General features: G+C 40.7%; 1 protein-coding gene across 4 annotated transcripts in view; it reads right to left on the minus strand.

The window, feature by feature from the left end:
* The window catches only part of FRMPD4 (FERM and PDZ domain containing 4), a 410,939-nt gene that overhangs the window by 52,647 nt on the left and 339,709 nt on the right, over nt 1–18,583 (minus strand). For all 4 annotated transcript variants that reach the window (XM_069770396.1, XM_069770397.1, XM_069770398.1 and 1 more), the window contains exons 3-4: nt 16,149–16,309; nt 13,978–14,080 (exon numbers count right to left, since the gene is read on the minus strand). In XM_069770396.1, coding sequence (XP_069626497.1) covers nt 13,978–14,080; nt 16,149–16,309 — 264 coding nt within the window. The remainder of the gene's footprint in view (nt 1–13,977; nt 14,081–16,148; nt 16,310–18,583) is intronic.

The following is an 18,583-nucleotide window of genomic DNA, read 5'->3' on the forward strand; positions in this document are numbered from 1 at the left end:
CTCAATGTGCAGATGAAGACTAGTGACAAGTGGTGTCCCTCAGGGGTCCGTATTGGGACCAGTACTGTTTAATATCTTCATCACTGACACAGACGATGGGATCAAGTGCACCCTCAGCAAGTTTGCAGATGACACCAAGCTGAGTGGTGCGGTTGACACATCTGAGGGACAGGATGTCACCAAGCTGAGTGGTGCGGTTGACACACCTGAGGGACAGGATGTCACCCAGAGGGACCTGGACAAGCTCAAGAAGTGGGCCCATGTGAACCTCATGAGGTTCAACAAGGCCAAGTGCAAGGTCCTGCACCTGGGTTGGGGCAACCCCCTGTATCAATACAGGCTGGGGGATGAAGGGAGTGAGAGCAGCCCTGCAGAGAAGGACTTGGGGGTACTGGTGGGTGAAAAGTTGGACATGAGCTGGCAACGTGCACTTGCAGTCCAGAAAGCCAACTGTATCCTGGGCTGCATCATAAGCGTGGCCAGCAGGTTGAGGGAGGGGATTCTGCCCCTCTGCTCTGCTCTGATGAGACCCCACCTGCAGTTCTGCGTCCAGCTCTGGGGTCCTCAGCACAGGAGAGACAGGGACCTGCTGGAGCGGGTCCAGAGGAGGGACACAAAAACGATCAGAGGGCTGGAACACCTCTGCTATGAGGAAAGGCTGAGAGAGTTGGGGTTGTTCAGACTGGAGAAGAGAAGGCTCCAGGGAGACCTTACTGCAGCCTTTCAGTACTTAAAGGGGGCTTATAAGAAAGATGGGGATGAACTTTTTAGCAGGGCCTATTATGATAGGACAAGGGATAATGGTTTTAAACTCAAAGACGGTAGATTTAGACTAGATATAAGGAAGACATTTTAGATATAAGGAAGACATTTTTCACAATGAGGGTGGAGAAACCTTGGCCCAGGTTGCCCAGAGAGGTGGTCGATGCCCCATCCCTGGAAACATTCAGGGTCAGGTTGGACGGGGCTCTGAGCAACCTGATCTAGCTGAAGATGTCCCTGCTCATTGCAGGGGGGTTGGACAAGATGACCTTTAAAGGTCCCTTCCAACCCAAACTCTTCTATGATTCCATGATTCTGTTATACAATACTGACATGCTTCGTTTGTCAACCTGAAGTACCAGCTTTGCCTTGGATCATGCTGACCTCCAGCTCTGCCCTCCTGAACTCCTTAACATCTCACAGGAACTGTAGCTCTGGCTGTTGCTGCCTGACTTACAAAAGCTTCATTGACACCCACAGCCTCCCCTGTGAGTGAGGCAATCCCCAAAGGGATTAAATTAACTGTATTAGGTATCTTTAGAAAAATGTATGCAGCATATATGCATATATCCATAGCTAACTTGTATATGCTATGAACAGTAATATTCTAAAAAACCCTCCATAAAACTAGTAATACTCCTAAAATGATAAGGGTTATAACCCCCCCCATGTTCACATCATTCTCTATTTTAACATGTATTTTCCTAGTAAAACAGAAATGAGACATGAGTTTCTAATACTGAAGAGAATCACAATGACATGTCAGAATTGGCGCTTTCTAGTTATCACTTTTAGGTAGAGATATAGGAAATATTTCAAATAAATATTTTAAAATTCTCTAACACAACTCTCCTTGTAACAGATCGGCTGTACAGACTATATATAACGTCATGATAAGGTTTTGGTTTAAATAAGCTGCAGAACCTCAGGTTCTCGTTTCTAAGTAACGCACACATCCCAAATCCATGATAATAAAGCTTTATGAATCATATTCCTCTCTCCCTGCACATACATACAAACATATGCAGATGCATACTTACAAATGCAGATATACTGCATGCTTATGATATGTTATTTGTCCAATAAACAGCCCTAAGAGTTACATTAGCAAACTGTATCCTCAGTCTATGTACCTCAGAGCATAAATAATACAACCTCCTCTTTCTCCAACAAAAAAATGGTTGCAAGAAAGTGTGTTTAGTTTTCTTTCACTCCCATATGTCAATATGTGGTAAAGTTCCTTCCTTAAACCCACGGCAGTTTGTATGAATTATTAATGAACTCAACAAGCCTGCTGGACACTGTAACATGACTATAATTGGTGTAGAACACTAAGAAATTGTTTCAATACTTTTTAAGGAGAAAAAAGCAGTATCTTTACTAATGCATTTGTTCTAATATTTAATTAAAGGCTTTGAACACAAACAGAATTTCAGATAAAATGCAGAACAAAAGAGTATTTCTGGTCACAAAAGTATAATTTCCATGTATAATTGAGCTGTAAGGAGAATGACACAAGATAAAGAATTAAAAAGAAACTGGACTGCAAACTCAATTAATGACTAGTTTTAATTTTTTGCTGTCTTCCAAAATTGAGAGTTGTTGCTATTATTCTTGATAAACTCTTAGGCAGATGATATTTTCCTTTTAAGCCTCAGGCACACTGTAATGACGCATAGAAAAGAATATTGAGCAGAAAGACAATGTATGGAACAAAGATTTCAGTGCAACGATTAAACCTCATGACTCCTACAGTTTTTATGAAATACAGATGACCTCGAGGATTTTAAACTGCTATAGCAACGAATTTTGTCCTCTAGAAGAACAACTGCCTTTTTGCGTATTGCTTTCTGAGTAACAGACCTGCTGAAAAGCTGAAGTGATCATCATAAAATGGGTAAGTTCTGCGATATAAGATGACAAGACCTTTGTCTCTCCTGGAGTCTTGTTTGATTCATAAGCTGAACAAATTTGGTTTTAACTAAACCTCCAACCAAGCTGAATTACTTTATTTAACAATATAGACAGCCGACTGCAGGGATTTCCCCTTGTGCAGTAAGTAAAATACATTAAGCTTTAGTCTGCATGAAGAGGAATAAGAGCTAACAGAACAATTAACATTTCAGCACATACTATGAAAGAAATATGCCTTTGGGGTAGCGGAGGTTGATGGCAGCCTAGGTTTAGCTCTACAGTCTCTGTTTTCGTATTTACAGTCTCTATTTTGATATTTCTCACTTCTTGGTTTCTCAGAATGAGTTTCTCTTGGTTTCTGTTCTGGGTTTGCGTGGCGGGGTTTTTTTGGCAGCAGGGTAGGGTCCGCAGGGCCGGCTCCTGAGAGAAGCTGCTGGAAGCTCCCCAGCTCCAAGCCGGACCCGCCTCTGGCCCAGGCCGAGCCCCTCAGGGACAGTGGAAACACGGGTGGGAGAGCAGATTTAAGAGGGGAAACCTGCAGGGAGTGGGGGATTGGAACGGGAGAGGAACCCCTCTGTGGGTACCGAGGTCAGGGAGGAAGGCAGGAGGGGATGCCCCCGCAGCCCGCGGTGAGGCGGCAGGCTGTCCCCCCCAGCCCCTGGAGGGGAGCGGAGGCCCCCCAAGATGGCCGCCGCTCCGTGGAGCAGGCTGGGACTGAAGGACTGCAGCCCGTGGGAGGGACCCACGCTGGAGAAGTTGGTGGAGGACTGTCTCCTGTGGGAGACACCCCACGGCGGAGCAGGGGCCGAGCACAGAGTCCTCCTCCCCCTGAGGAGGAAGGAGCGGCAGAGACGTGGTATGACGGACCGACCCCAGCCCCTGTTCCCCTGTCCGGGTAGAGAGAACTGGGAGTGGAGTTGAGCAGGGCAGGAGGGAGGGCTGGGGGGAAGGTGTTCTCAGGTTGGGTTTTACTTCTCAGTATCCATGTTTTGATTTGATGGGTAGTCAATTAAATTGATTTTGTTCCTTCCTCAAGTTGAGCCTGTCTTTTGCCTGTGCCCATAAGTGGGGAGTGATCCCTCCCTGTCCTTGTCTCAACCCACGAGCTTTTCTTTGTATTTTCTCCTCATCTCACCATGGCCAGAGGGGAGGAGTGAGCGAGCAGCTTCATGGTGCTTTGTCACCAGCTGAGCTTAAACCACGACAGTTTCTCAGACAATGACAAAGTAAGACTAAGACCAACATCCTTTGGAAGTCACCTGCTGTGAAATACACGTGATTCATCTTTCCCCTATTACTGTTGCTACTTCCAGGAGGTCTGTGAAGACTTGGATGTTTCAAGTAAAGCAAAAAGACAGGCAGAGAATGGTATCCTTGGGAAAAAAGCCTAAAAATAGCTAAAGCGGGAGCTAAAATGCTTCTCTTACACTATTTTTCATGTGTTGCTTGTAATAAACTACAGATGATCAATTGTCACATCAGAAATCAAACCAGAAAGAGTTGAATAATAAATCCCACAGAAATCTACAGCGTTAAGCTGCCTTTTGAAGCATTCAATATTTTTTACAGGTGAATTTATTTTTATTTTCTACTAGTTTTTGTCTCAGATCCTTTGCTTAATGAGAAACTGTTTTTGTCCTCTGACCTTCTACTATGACCCAGAGTCATCCCAATCAGTGGTAATATTTAACTGAAGAATCTCACTTAGGGGACTAATGAGTCAGAATATGTAAACTCATTCTCCTTCCCTTCTAACTAACTTTCTGATTGGGCATCTCAGGTAAAGTCAGATGTAGATACTCAATCTCTTGGCAATTTTGAGAGTCTTTATTGGCTGTACTATTACTAAATTAAAAATATGATCTAATTCTGTGTATTAAGTTTTTTAGTCCACCGAGCAACGCAGAAGTCCCTACAACATTTCTATTCCAATTACATTATACTATCAACTGCTAAGAGAGACTCTGAGTCACAAAATTATTCTTCTTGGAGGGAAGCAGGAAAGAGAAAGGACTTGCTAATGACAGTCTTAAGCCTTTTGATGTTATTTCTCAGTATTTTTTAAAAAGCTTCAAAAAAAAAATTTAGGTCTTGCCAACACAAAAAGAGTCATAAAAATTTAAAGTCAACTGCACTGAAAGCCAGATCCAATTTTCTTACAGTCTATACATCTCTGAATCAAAAAAGTTTGGACTGAGAGAGTTTTATCAGACTAGTATTCTGCCAGGTACTTCTCATCTCTATTATTTTTGTGATTTTCCAGCTCCACAGACAAACTACAAGTTACTGGTGTCAAGCACTGTCTCTCCCACATGCCTTTGGCTGACTGAAAGGCAACATTGCTGTCAGAGCAGGGATATGAAATGGAAGTGTAGAGATAGCCATTGTAACTGGACCCTAATGTTATGAGGGACAGCCACCTTATGGGTGCGCACAGCTTCAGGAGGGACCATTCTTCATCTTACTTTACTTAATAGATTAAATGTAGTCTGGGAAGTAAATAGGATTATGATACTAAAAACTAACTCTGGGAGTCAGGAAGCCAGAAAGACACAGCATCAGCATGCCAAAGAGCCAAAGAAAGGTCTTGCCATCTTCAGGAGCTCCTGAGTCAGCTTTCCGTTACACAATTCATTAAAATTACACCATTCTACCATTGGCCCGTGAGCTACCAAGACTGCTCCGTGACACTTTGCTCTGAGTAGGGTTTTACACATTTCCCAGTCACTCTCCTTATCTCCTTCCCACCCCAGGGAGTGCTGCTTCCACCTTGACACGGAAAAAAAGTGCTCCTTTAACTGCAAAGATGGGATTACACCACCACTCAACATGCCAGTTGCTCACAGTATCTAAGCAGCCCCAAGGAGAAGGGCTTAAGACCTCCATTTATCCATATTTTCCAATTACATGGTACAAGATTTTTTAAAAGCTATTCATTTTTGCTTGCCTCCCCCCTCCCCTTCTCACTGGGCTATAAAAAACCACATACATAGCCGCCACACTAACAGTTATGCTAGTTTTATCTTCTCCAATTTGACAAACAGATGAGTTTTTGTAAAATGCACAAAACCCTTCAAATACAGACACTGCCAGGAGCTTCTACAGAACTAACAGCTAAAGACTAAAGGTATTTCAAATTCATGAAACTATACAAGACATTGCAAATTGGTCACAGTCTTTTCACCCTTCTCTCTCAACAGTTTAAATTACTTTTTACATTTCATATGAGCACTGGTGCATATAAAATTGCCAGCCCCAAAACAGCATTACTTAAAAACAGAAGATTAAAATCTTTCTGCCTTTCCTTGATACAAGGCACCTGTAGCAGACACAACCCTCCAAGGGTCAACTTACAAAACCATAAAAATACCGTGTTTGCCTCCCAGCTCTTTACATCACCTTTGCTGTCTTTCTATCAAAATATGGAATTTGGGTATAATTCATAGTAACTACAAGCCTTTTGCTTGATACTGTCATCTATCTTTCAGTCTTTTAAAGTATTTCTCTGTCATCCTGAAGCTACTTAGGCAGCAGATAAAAACCAGTTAATTTCTATGATCCAAATGTCCAGCACTGTCTCAGGATAAAAGGGAATGCTGATGTCACCACTGTCCACGTTGTGTGTACCACAAGCCTTCACAAAGCATCACAGCCCTTCTACCACACAACTATCAGATCTTCTCCAAAATGGCTATCTTTTCCATTACAATAGCTTCATTAGCTGACGTGTATGTGCTGAACCAGTCAGCAACTGACTGGCAGGGTGAGAGAGCTGTAAACTTCCCAGTGAGGGCAGCCACACACTTGTGGAAGGGCAGAGTTGCTCTGTGAGTTCTGTGCATGCGGTGCTGAAAGCATCTCTGTCATCTTCATACTTCACAGTCACTCCTTGCTGGCAGCCCCAGAGGCACAGCACGACCCTCTCCTGTCAGCCCATACTGCTTCTGCAAGCCCAGAATCTGTTCTGCGCAGACTAGCGCTTCCGAAGCAAGCTCCTGAAGCTGTCTCTGTCTTGTCTTCCTCTCTGTTTTCTGCTGATTTAACTGCTCCATATCACAGCGCTTGTCTTGTGTAAGTGTAGCTGTCCTGTAGGAATGTCCTCAAGGCATCCGCACAAGCTGCAGAATATTCAAGTACCAACAGCACGACGTGGAGGGCTGGCTTGCCCAACATAACCTTTTATGCTTTGGAAATGTCATCCCAAAAGAGACAGACAATGGGGCTGGGAAAGGGAAACTATGAGATTTCTGTAGTTACCTCTGTAACGCTCCCCAAACACAGGACATGAGATTTTTAGGTACCTCCTGCTACATATTCCAACAGGAAGTAATCCTTTGATGCACGGGGCTTGCAGCAACAGCGCAAAGAAGAATAAATGTCTATCGCAGAGCATACAATATAGAGGAAATCCATCACGTGGAAGGGTTAATTCATAAACTCAAAGCTGGATGTTCATTTGTATGCCTTTACATGGAAAAAATTACTTTGAAACATTCACATCAGTGCATCTGGCTTCAAAGTAAATCCTCCATGCAGACAAGCCAATGCTTTTGTTTAGTTTTATGAGAAGAGGTAAGCCTGCTTGTCAGAACAACCTGATGAGAGCGACGCTTGCTGGTTCACATCTGAAGGCATTTTGCACAGTTGCTTATGTTTTGGGCACAGCTGTTCCACAGCTCTGTCCATACCCTTGCATTCAGTTACCATAAAGCAACTTGTTACAGAACAGCTGACCTGAAATTCATCACGGCCAACTCCTCTTTCTAGAGGATAACAGAATAGGATGATGACACAACACTGCAACTGGATGACACATCAAGGCTTGGAATTTCAAAAAGACCCTAGCCTTGCTAACTCCAGGGGGCATCCACCATGGCGCACATGAAAAGAAATTAAGTTCTCAGCATTCCAAACATTTGAATTACTGAGCCCAAACCTGTCTAAACCATGTCAGCCAACTTTCTGCTACGAACAGAGCAAGGATAAGAGACTGCATGCTTCCACAGATACAATGGATTTAAAAGAGAACCATTTCCATAGTTGGTACTGATTTTAACAATAAGTAACATCTCCATACAGCTTTCAACTCAGCTTAACTCTTACAGGCCTTTGAAAAGGTGGACAAGCATTTCTGAAACCCTATTACAGATTAATAACTAAAATCTAGAGAGATCTGAATTAGCTCTCAATATATTAGCTCAAGTACCAGAAGCATCTCATCACCGCGGCAGCCAAGAAAAAAGGTAAAGTAGACAATACTAAATCTGTGCTCTCACAGCAGCTGACTTAAAGTACTTAAGTTATCTCTGTATTATTTTGCAGAAACACCTCAAAAGGTAGAAGATAAACATCTAACAACACCCCTCAAGTCAGACAGGAACTGAGTTCTCATATCCTGACTCCCAGCTCTATGCTTGGGCCAGCTGATTAGAGGTAGCTAATTAAATGCCCTGGCGGAAAGCTTATCTCCATTGATATCACTTGTAAAACTCCTACAGATAATTTGGTCCAACATTTTGCCCCTCTGTTCAGCATTATGTGTCTAAAACCCAAAATGCTAGCAATTCATAGATCAAGGCTTGAAACAAAATGGTATAGCCTCTGGATTTATAAACCAAACTGGGAGTATAATGGAGTACCTTCAGATTAAAAGGTCTGCATGACTGGTTTTTCAGGAAAAGCAGGTTTGAAGAGTCTGGGTTGCTAAGCAGTATCACAGCTAATAGCTTAATATGCTTGATTTTTTTCCCTGTGATGTTGAAGAAAGAATGTCTTTAATATTAAGTCCACCAAAATTGCTTGATCCAATATGTGAAACAGTCTAAGCCTAGAGACAGAAATTACATTTGAGAAGTGGTATTTTCAGCTGCTGTGAGAAGACGATTGATGACAGGCACTGCCACTGAGCTCCCTTTTGCACTTGCGTTTAGCTATGATGATGCAGAGAAGGCAAATTGGTCCCCTGACACACACAGAGTCAAACGGCAGTGACAGAATCCTCATCCACTCCATGACGATGGTGAGAAGGGTCAGTATTGATTAAATTCATGTTAGCACTTAGAATGCAACACGCAGCCCGAAATCCTGGAGGGTTCCTTCTCTCCAGCCTTATCGTAATACAAAATTAAAACAGAAATTCTGTTGCAGAATTGAAAGAATCCTCTAGATCCTCTTGATGAAAACTTGCTATGACATTAACTTGCCAAAGAAAGAGTTATTTCAGAAAGGTTTTTGAGTCATTTCTCTTAAATAGAAAATAGACTCAACAAGAAAGAAAAGCCTCTAATGAATTTCACCTTTTTCAGTTCTCGCTTTGCAATTAAAGTCTTTTAGTGGAATTCCACAGGACGTCAAATACTAATTTACTGCTGTTACAGTTTCAAGGAGTGGACTAATCTAGCCTAATTTAGCAACCCAGAAGCAAGGTTTCTATTCTAAGATAGTTTTCTGTGTGTCTTCTTTAGTCAATGCATAAATAAGCTTTTTGCAACAGGGCAGTTTATTCCAAAAGAAGTATATCAGATGGATCACCCTCTTCAGGTGCCCATCTCCCCTCACAGACTGCCTGGATAACTATTTGAACTGAAGTATGAACAAAATACCAGTACCGTGCCCTACTCAGAGGTTGCTTTATGGGGTAAGCAGCACATCTGTGTGTCACTTAAAATTTCAGTAAAATATCTTGCTAAATAAAAAGACATTTTACATATGCTGGGATCCTTGTAGACTAATGCATTCCCAGTAAAATCTAAGATAATCATGTCATTCATGTTACAGACATTACCTATAAACATAGTATAAGGCAAATTATTTGTTAGATATATTTCTTTAAGTGTTTTAAAAGAAGGCTTGGTTGGTTAAACTGATTCTTAAAAAGATACAAATGTAACATTAACCAAGGATAATGAAATACATGCACCTCTGAACAACCAATTAATTGATACAGTACATTAATACACCTTTTAATACATTAGTTTTGCATTGTTGCTCACCTTCAAATATGCAAAAAATTGCTACATTGTGCAATGACTTTAATGTTATCTCAAAGTACTTATTGTTAAATATGTGTGAAAAGCTTTAAGTCAAAGAATCTGTATCAGCAGTAAAAGAAAACCAAGGCAAGTAGCTCCTGCTACAATTTTGAACAGACTGGACTTCAAATACATCTTTCTTTAGTGTTCTGTTCGCTTGGTTCTTGCCTGGACTGAAACCACACATTTAGAAAATGAGGCTTGTTTCTTCCTCTTTTTCCAACTTCAATAACTTCCTGTCTTGAATGGAACACATCTAGACTGCAGCCATAAGTGACACTCATAAAGGTGACCTCTCTTTGTAAGTGAAACCATAAACATGACTTCTGGGTTTGTGCTTGAAAATAGCTCAGGAGAACATAATATGGTGCAAAAGCCATTGAACATTACCCAGAAATAATGAGTCCTTATGTATTTTGTCTGCAAACCATACTGTATTCGTATTTTTGCAACCTTGGCTTTCAAAGGACAACTTGAACACTAATTAAATGTTGCCAGTAAAGCAGAGCCAAAAGAATTAGATGGATGAGAATGATCTACAGGGGATATTTATAATGAATAACCCCGATAATCTGCAGACCTGGGACCTCCTAGGATGCAACAGTATCCCTCAATTCTTAAAAAAACAAACCAAAATCTTTCACCGGGTTCCTGCTCAGTACCCCCTGGAGTCAGCAGAGGTGGCTTTAATACAGTTTTCTACTTAAGGAAGCTTATTTTCAGTAATGAATGTTTAGAAAGCATACACATAATTAAAACATTAAAATGCAATGAAGAGGCAATGTGAAAATTTCTGTATTATGTGCTCCCTTTATCTTCTTGCATTTCCCTGTAGTAAAACCATTACACAAAAGGGACTTTCTTGAAAGACCAGGCTAACTATTTCTAACCCCGTAGCAGTAAAAAGTACACAATGAATTTGGAGATGATATGAAAAGGGCTGAAGAAAAACAAATGATCTGAAAAAAATTGTTCTGACTTATTTTGTGGAGAATTTACAAATAAAGCAAATTTATTGCTTAGGAATATGCTTTTTCCTAATGAAAGAAGATTTAATTGACATTTTTCAGATACCCTTCTTGGTGGGCATTCTGAATCTTTTTTTATTTTTTGGATTTAAGATAGACCACAGCAGAAGTTCTCTTTTCCATTTTCTTTTCCTTCAGTAGCGTAACTCTTTTCATAAGTAAATGTCCTGACAATGTTTTCTTGGAAAACAATTAAATACTTCATTACACTAAAAAGAATGTTTAACATTCAAGGTTGACTTAACATCTAACATTTGTGTATACTTTTGCTTGGAAGCTTTGAGTCTTGCTAAGCTTGTTAAAGCATGATGCTCATCTGGTTACGAAATCTGCCTTTGTTTTCTCATGCAGTTTGGGTTTCTTCTGTTTGGCATACTATGATCTTTACATCTGTATTTTGAAAGTAGATTAATTTTTTCCACACTCTACAATTATAAACTCAAATAATTTCTTGACTTTACAAAAAGCTTTGAGGGAAAGCTGCATAAAAATAGCCACAGAACATAAATGAATATAAAATATACCTTGCTATACCTAATCAGCAAGAGACCATGCAATCACAGAAAAAATACAGTGTTGGAGTATCGATTTTTCATTGATGTGCTGCAGTGACCGCGAGATGGCACAGTGTAAGATCCTGAGGGAAAGGAGGAAGAGGAGTCTAAGCTGAAGAGCAGACTTGAGCTTGCCCAGGGCACTGGTGGCCAGGGTCCTGTGGGATGCAGCTTGGAAGGGCCAGAGCCCAGTCGAGCCAGGCGATCTTGCCTTTGGTCTTTAATGGCAAGGTCTGCCCCCCGGTCCCTGAGCTTAGTGGCAGAATTTAGGGAGCAGAGGTAGACAAAGACTGAATTAGGGATTGGTTAGGCAAGAAGGACACTCACAAGTCCATGGGCCTGGAGGGGATGCATCTAAGGTGGCCGAGGGAGTTGGCTCATGTCTTGTAAAAGCAGCTCTCTATCATCTTTGAAAGGCCACTAGTTAAGAACTGAAACATCTGCCCAGTGTGGTTGTGAAATCTCCATCTTTGGAGATATTAAATCTTGATTCGACAAGTGCTGAGCAGCCACATCTAAACTTTGACACTAGCTCACTTTGAGCAATGGGTTAGACGGGATGACCTCCAGAAATCCCTTCTCAATTCTATGGTTTTGTGATTATGCCCGTTGCCTGACCTATGCATCTAAAACAGACTCATTGCTGCCCACAGGTACACTGCTACCAGCTGGAAAACAAGATTTCAAAATTGCTCCCACGCACATTGAAAACTGAAAGCAAGTGTTTTCAAAGTTGCAGATATATCTAGCCCATATGAAAACCTTCTATTATACAGAAGGGATTCATTATTTCATTGGTGTAAAGAATTGCTTCTGCTGTGGTGTAAGGACGGTACAGTGACAATGTCTAATCACTCCAGGTGTTCCCAATGGCATGAAGAGAAAGCTCTTCATTTCAACTACTGTAATATATAGCCCCAATACATTTCACTCTGGGTCTCACCAAAGAATGGGTCTCTGTCAAAATCCCAATGGCAGATAGATTTTGAGAACAGAGGTAGAATTACAGTGTAAGAAAAGTGTCACCAAAAGCTTCCCCTGGAATGCAACAACACTTAATTTAAGACACTACCTATGGAGTCAACATTATTGGGAAGGGTGACATTCTTATTCAGTTTCTCATTTGAAGGCAGACAGAATCGGCCACACAATAAAGTCAGTTTGTCTCAGGCCTAATCAGTCTATTTTGCTTGTTGTTATTACTACATATTGCTGGCAGCAGAGAAATGAGATAGAGATCCTAGTTCTGATTACTTACATATCAAGGAATCAGGGGAAGAATGAAGACTGCAATATGACCAGTTTATGAAGAAACAAAGACATCAAAAATGAGTTTAAGACCCATTTGTGAGGTTTATGCTGATTGTCAATACAGAGCACAGGACAGAAATTTATTAGGAACAGGACAGTTTCTGCAGTTCATGGGGTCTGTGTCACAAAAACCAAGAGTGTTGAAGTCCCCTCTTAATATGCTGTGTTTCTGTTAGTTGACTTGCAGGTTAACACTTTTTTTTTTTTTTTTTTTTTTTAAAATATGAAAATGTACTATACTTTGTCCAAACCCACTAAACACAGATAAAGGCATCAGTGTTGCTGGCATCTTTATACCATTTCCCTCTCGCCTTTGGAACGTAGCTTCACAGCTGAATCCCCAGCAAATGAGCACCCATTTGCTCAAATTGTGATCTGCAAGAGGAGTACAACTATCACGGCACCTCCTGCTCAAATTTCTGGAAGCAAATGTGACTTTTCAAAATGACATGGGTAACACCGACAACAGTGACAGCTACCAGAAGAGAGGTATCTGCACAGTTAAAACCTGAGTATCTCCCAGGAATCAACTAGACCCATCAATTCAGAGTTTACTCCAATAAGAAGGAAAATACAAAACCAAAACTGGTGTCCAGCAACCAGGCTACTGAAATTTAAAATAATCATTTCTATGTTTAATTTTTTCATTACAGTCATTTTTATATGCAATGTGCTAATATTTCTTGTTGCACAAAATGATAAGCTTAGTATATGAAGCACATCAAATTTTTTTCTACATCCTGAGCATTTGTGAGTCCCTGTCCTTTCTTTCCTTCTACATCCCATTACCAATATTGACATTTCTCCTTTCCTTCACTCTCCAGTCACTTTTTTGTCTTGTTTTCTGCCTCCTACCTACACAGCCCTGCCCACTCTTTTCACACAAACTCATCTACCTGCAATCCACCCAAACACCCTATGAGCTTCCCTACACATTCCCATTTACATGCACCCATCCACTCTCAAAAATCACCCCACCACATTTTCTTTCCTCTTCACGTAAGACAGACCTGACTCAACTTTCTTCATGCAAAAAAAAGCAATAGTGCAACAGCGACTGGAGCTGCCTTGCTCCAGAAATTATCTTTGCAAAAACCCATACCAGAAAAAAACACCAGGAGAACACTATTCCTCTTTTGATATCCAAGTATTTTGGAGCTGTTCCAATACCTTATTATATTTTTTCAGCTACCCAGAGGACATTTAAGAGGACATTTCATTTCAATACTAAAATACTTCACCATCCTTCATTATAACTAAAGTAACATTATTTTTTCTTTTCTCAGCCATGAGAAGGCAGGACTTGCTGTATTATCAAATGACTGCACAGGCAATAAGCCACTGGGTTCATAGTTTAAGTGACAGGACATCAAGTACCTGACAAGGTCGATGACTCTCTCCCTTGGAGCAGTGCTGACTGGCTCATCATTAATCATTATGATCTGATCCCCTGGTATAAGCTTTCCTTCAGAGGGGCCGCCTGGAGACAAATGAAAAAAAAAACCACAGGTGAGCAGACCATTGTAAATGCACAGACACACTCTGGCACGTTTAACACTAATTCTGACGTTGCCAGTACTTCCTCACCAGGAAAATCTTGAAAGCTAGTGGCTTAGAAGCTTCTACTGAAGTTTGTCAAGTTAAGTTCCAAACCCACATCTAGCCACTTAAAAGCAAGGTCCAAAAGGACCCATAAGAGGTGGCCTAATTCACCCTTTAAGGTGTGATCAACCATACCTTACTCATCCCTGATCAATGTCTGTCTGATATTCTTGTAAGACCACCCTGAGGCTGACTCCCTTTTCCTGTAAATAAATGATCCTGTTTAACTACTGTTGAGATCAGGATGTCATTTTCCCCAGTGTCAACACCAGATCTCCCTTGTTGCAACACTTGTTTCCTGTCCTAGGCAAAGTAACACTGGAGAACATCTTATTCCTCTTTCCTATGAAACATCACTTACATATTTGAAAGTCATTCCGAGGTCTCTCCTCTGACTTTTCTGTTCTGGGCAAAACAAACCTGTTTCCTTCAATCTGAAGCCAGTAAGTTTCTATACCTCCAGATTCTTGAGTGTTTTGCTCTGGATTCCTACCACTTGGTGAACACAAGGTTTATATACATCCAAAAGCACTGCCACTTTCAGTTAGACACAGATATTTAGCATTAGTCTGAGTAGACAATCAGACATGTACATGTCTATGTGCTTTGGATTCTGACACTGCTGAAATGCATATTGAGTTTATGCTTTATGAAATGCACATACTACTTTGCTTCTCAGCATGATTACATGCCCAGAGGAGGGTGTGACATCGCAACTGCTAGCGAAAAGATATATCCTCTCTAGTCTTCTGTCTTTAAACTCTTCAATGATGATACATAAAAAAGCCAATAATATTACCAATATGAAGATAAAGTCTTAAAAGAAAATGTTTCAAATCCAATTCATTTAACTGAGCTAATGCTGCTCCTTTCCTCTGCTTGGTTTGAAAACTTCACTTATATATCCAGCATAAATGGATACAAACCCATGTAGGAAAATGTTGTCCTGAGCTCATCTTTCCTCCTCTTCACTTGGAACAGAATATAATAAACACCGTTTCCAAACTGAGCTTTAACATAAAACTACATTAATAATGTTAACTTGCAAGAAAAGAACTGTCTGGATCTAGCTCAAATATTAGTTACACTGCTTGCTTCATCTGAAAGCAATACAAATATAATCAATGCACACACGTGGGTAAATGACATCAGAACTTCACAAAGTCGATTTTGCCTCTCCTCTGCTCTCTGCGGGGGTTCTGGAGAACATATTGAACAAGAGCAAAGTCAAATCCCTGCCCTTGGCTCCAAGGCAATTTTATGTAACAACTGAACTTTTAAGCGTAGAGAGCAAGAGCCTGCTATTTGGGAGACTGATCAGTCCCGGGTCTGGTCCCCCATAAGTTAAAAATACCACAAACCTCACTAGTTTTCACTCCAAGTAAGACATTCAGGAATCTGTTTTGACCTGGCTTTTTGCCACATAGTTATACAGAAGTATCTATTAAAAAAACCCGGCAGCAATAACATCCTCTTTTTCAGAAACAAATATATAGTTAGAACCAAGTATTAGAGTTAGAAACCCAGCTCTCCTTGGGAAGCTGATGATAAAAAGAATGAAAAATATGTAAGTTTTAATCTTGCAACTCAACATACCCCTTGAAAACACTGATTCAATGGCAATGAAGGTGACATCAAACCAATATAAACATAACAGGGAGAAGACCTTCTTTCCTTGAATGAAGTGGGTCAACTTTTTTCAGGCAAACAATAGTAATGGCTCAGAGCAAAAACCTAAAACCGGCTTTTGTTAACACATTTACATAACGTTCAAAAACGAGTGCAAGGAGGGAAACTCCTGGGTAATACAAGGCTTAAAATCCTAACTCGTATTTGTGATTACTTTGTCTGCCTGAATATTTTAACAGTACTCAAATTTGTAACTGTATTTCATCCCAGTAGATTAAGTCCAAGTTTGCTTCTGGGGTCAGGTGGGGAAAACATACCTGGTGTTACTGAGCGTACAACAACTGGCTTTTCACTACCAGCCACAAACCCAAATCCTAGCACAGGATCCCTCCTCATTTCCACTTTCCGAGGGGCTGGAGGGGTTATTTGGCAGCTCTCTATTCGAGGGTCTTCAAATGTGGCTGATTGTGTCATGTGACTGTGAAAAAAAATAAAAGATGGAAAAAGGAAAAAAATCATTAAAACATGATTTTGTGGTATCTACTTGAGCCAAGCAATTTCTGCAACGATGTGAGATGAATACCTGAAATGTTCTCACTATAGGAACTAAACCATCAACTTAATAATTTTCTATTAGATTTTCTCATACATAAAGTAATAATGCTGCTGGCAGGTCTCAAATACTAATCAATAGTATCAACCTATAAAGACGTCTCTCTTTGACAGCATACATTTAATCATACGCCATATATGAAAGAAAAATAACCCAACAATAAAGCCTTTGTCATTTGTGCTTGAATTTTTCATCCTTCATTTTTTGGAAGGGAAAAATAATGGAGTGACCTACTCATAATGTAGAACATAACAATTAAGAGTCTGCCAGCCTTTTGCAAGAAGAGAGGACACACATTTAAATCTGGTTTTCTAAAATGTTAAGCAAGTTTCCAAGCTGAGTCCTCTCAAACAGACTACCTAAGGCACAGGTAACAGCTCCATATTTACTACTCAGGTAAACTCTCCAAATTCACTCCATACTGTTCCAGGAGGGAAAAAAAAAAAAGATACTAAGAAAATATATTTATCAGCAATTACTAAAATACTTTACTTTCAGCAACATTGTTATGACGAAGCTTACTTATTGTACCTAAAAGAAAAAATTCTCATGGCTGGAGAGAAAGATCTTGATTTCTCAAGCAGAAAATAAAAAGGATGAAAGGTATCCAACATCACATATCCATGAAAGGGGTCATGGTTTAAAAGCATAGAGACTTCTAGATTAACATTAATAAACACTGAAATGTGACTGATGCTGTATGCAGACTGGAACGTACTTTGTGTTTCCCACCCAGTGCCCGGAGCTCCCCGCTGAATCACAGCTACCAATTCCCAGTGCCGATTAGACAGACAAACAGACCACTCCAGTGTCGTACCCTTCCGAATGCCATTAACTGAACTCATGTACTTCAGGAAACCCAGTCAGCGCTGCAGACAACAAGCAATACCTGGTCAGCGTAGCCTGACAACAGACTACAGCTCTCGGCATCAGGTTATTGCAGTCTTGGCAGAGCTCAGATAGTATTTGTTTAAAGCTGCCCGGCCAAGAGCTAACTCTTTTTTTATCTTCAAGAGACTGTAAATCTGCAGGTGCTGAACTAACTCCAGCTCTCGGTGGATAAATGCAGCAGACAAACAGAGCCAAGTCCCAATTCCATCTGCAGGGAGGGCACAGGCTCCTGCATTGAGAAAGGTAATGGCCAGGTGCCCAACCCAAGAACGCTGCAAAGGACATCAGAGAGGCAGCTATCCCTACAGCAGTAGCTACTATCATCAGTTTGAAAGTTGGTCTCCTCATAAATAATGAACAATATGAAAATCAATAACTTTCCCATATCCTTTATAATCTTACATGTAACATATTATAACATGAGAGTCAGGGGACATCCCATGCAACCAGAATTGTTGCTCTCACCTCCTGTCGCTTTTCCACCTTCAAATACAATTCTCTGAAGAACTCCAGACAGGTGGTCCATAAGGAGAAAGGCATCAGTCAGAGATCTGTTTTCAGCATCAATGACGTGCAAAAACTTCTCTGATCTTTCCCCAATGCATGCATCTTGGGCATGACATCCGTTTCCATTCTTTCCATGGTCTGCTTCTATTACTGATACGCAGAAGAGCAGCAAAATCTCAGTGAACTCTCAGTGGGAGTTTATTCCTGTGACTGGATTTTTCCAGAGCTTTTCTTCAAAGAAACTCTCTATCCCTACCACTAGATTCAGTCTGCCTAAGAGTAACATGCTGCCTTTTTATGCATATGATCAGGGTAGCAGAAGCTACTTCCTTACAAAAATAGGAGAGAGAGAGAATGTATCTGTGCTCTCCTAGTATCTGCATAAGGTCAAATCTGCAAAGAAAATCTATTTTCTTTTACTAGGTAGAGCATCACATCTGATACTTCATTCTCCTCCTCCTCCTGTTCCTCCAGTTTTTGTCAATGCATTTTAGATAATTTTCTATTATGTTTATTCAAAAGAACTGTTAGAAAATCCAGAGTTTTATGCAGACTCTTCATGAAATCTCTCTTCAAGACCTCCCAGCCACCTCCTCCCCATCAACTCCTATTTATGATTTGGGCTTCTAGATATTCAAGAATTTTGTCTTTCAAATAGTACGCTTTCTCAGGTGTTACTGCTATTTCAAAAACTATCTATTTCAACTTGTGAGCTTTGCTTTGGTAGAGAATATGAAACTC

Source organism: Haliaeetus albicilla, chromosome 25, assembly GCF_947461875.1.
Source record: "Haliaeetus albicilla chromosome 25, bHalAlb1.1, whole genome shotgun sequence".
NCBI lineage: Eukaryota > Metazoa > Chordata > Aves > Accipitriformes > Accipitridae > Haliaeetus > Haliaeetus albicilla.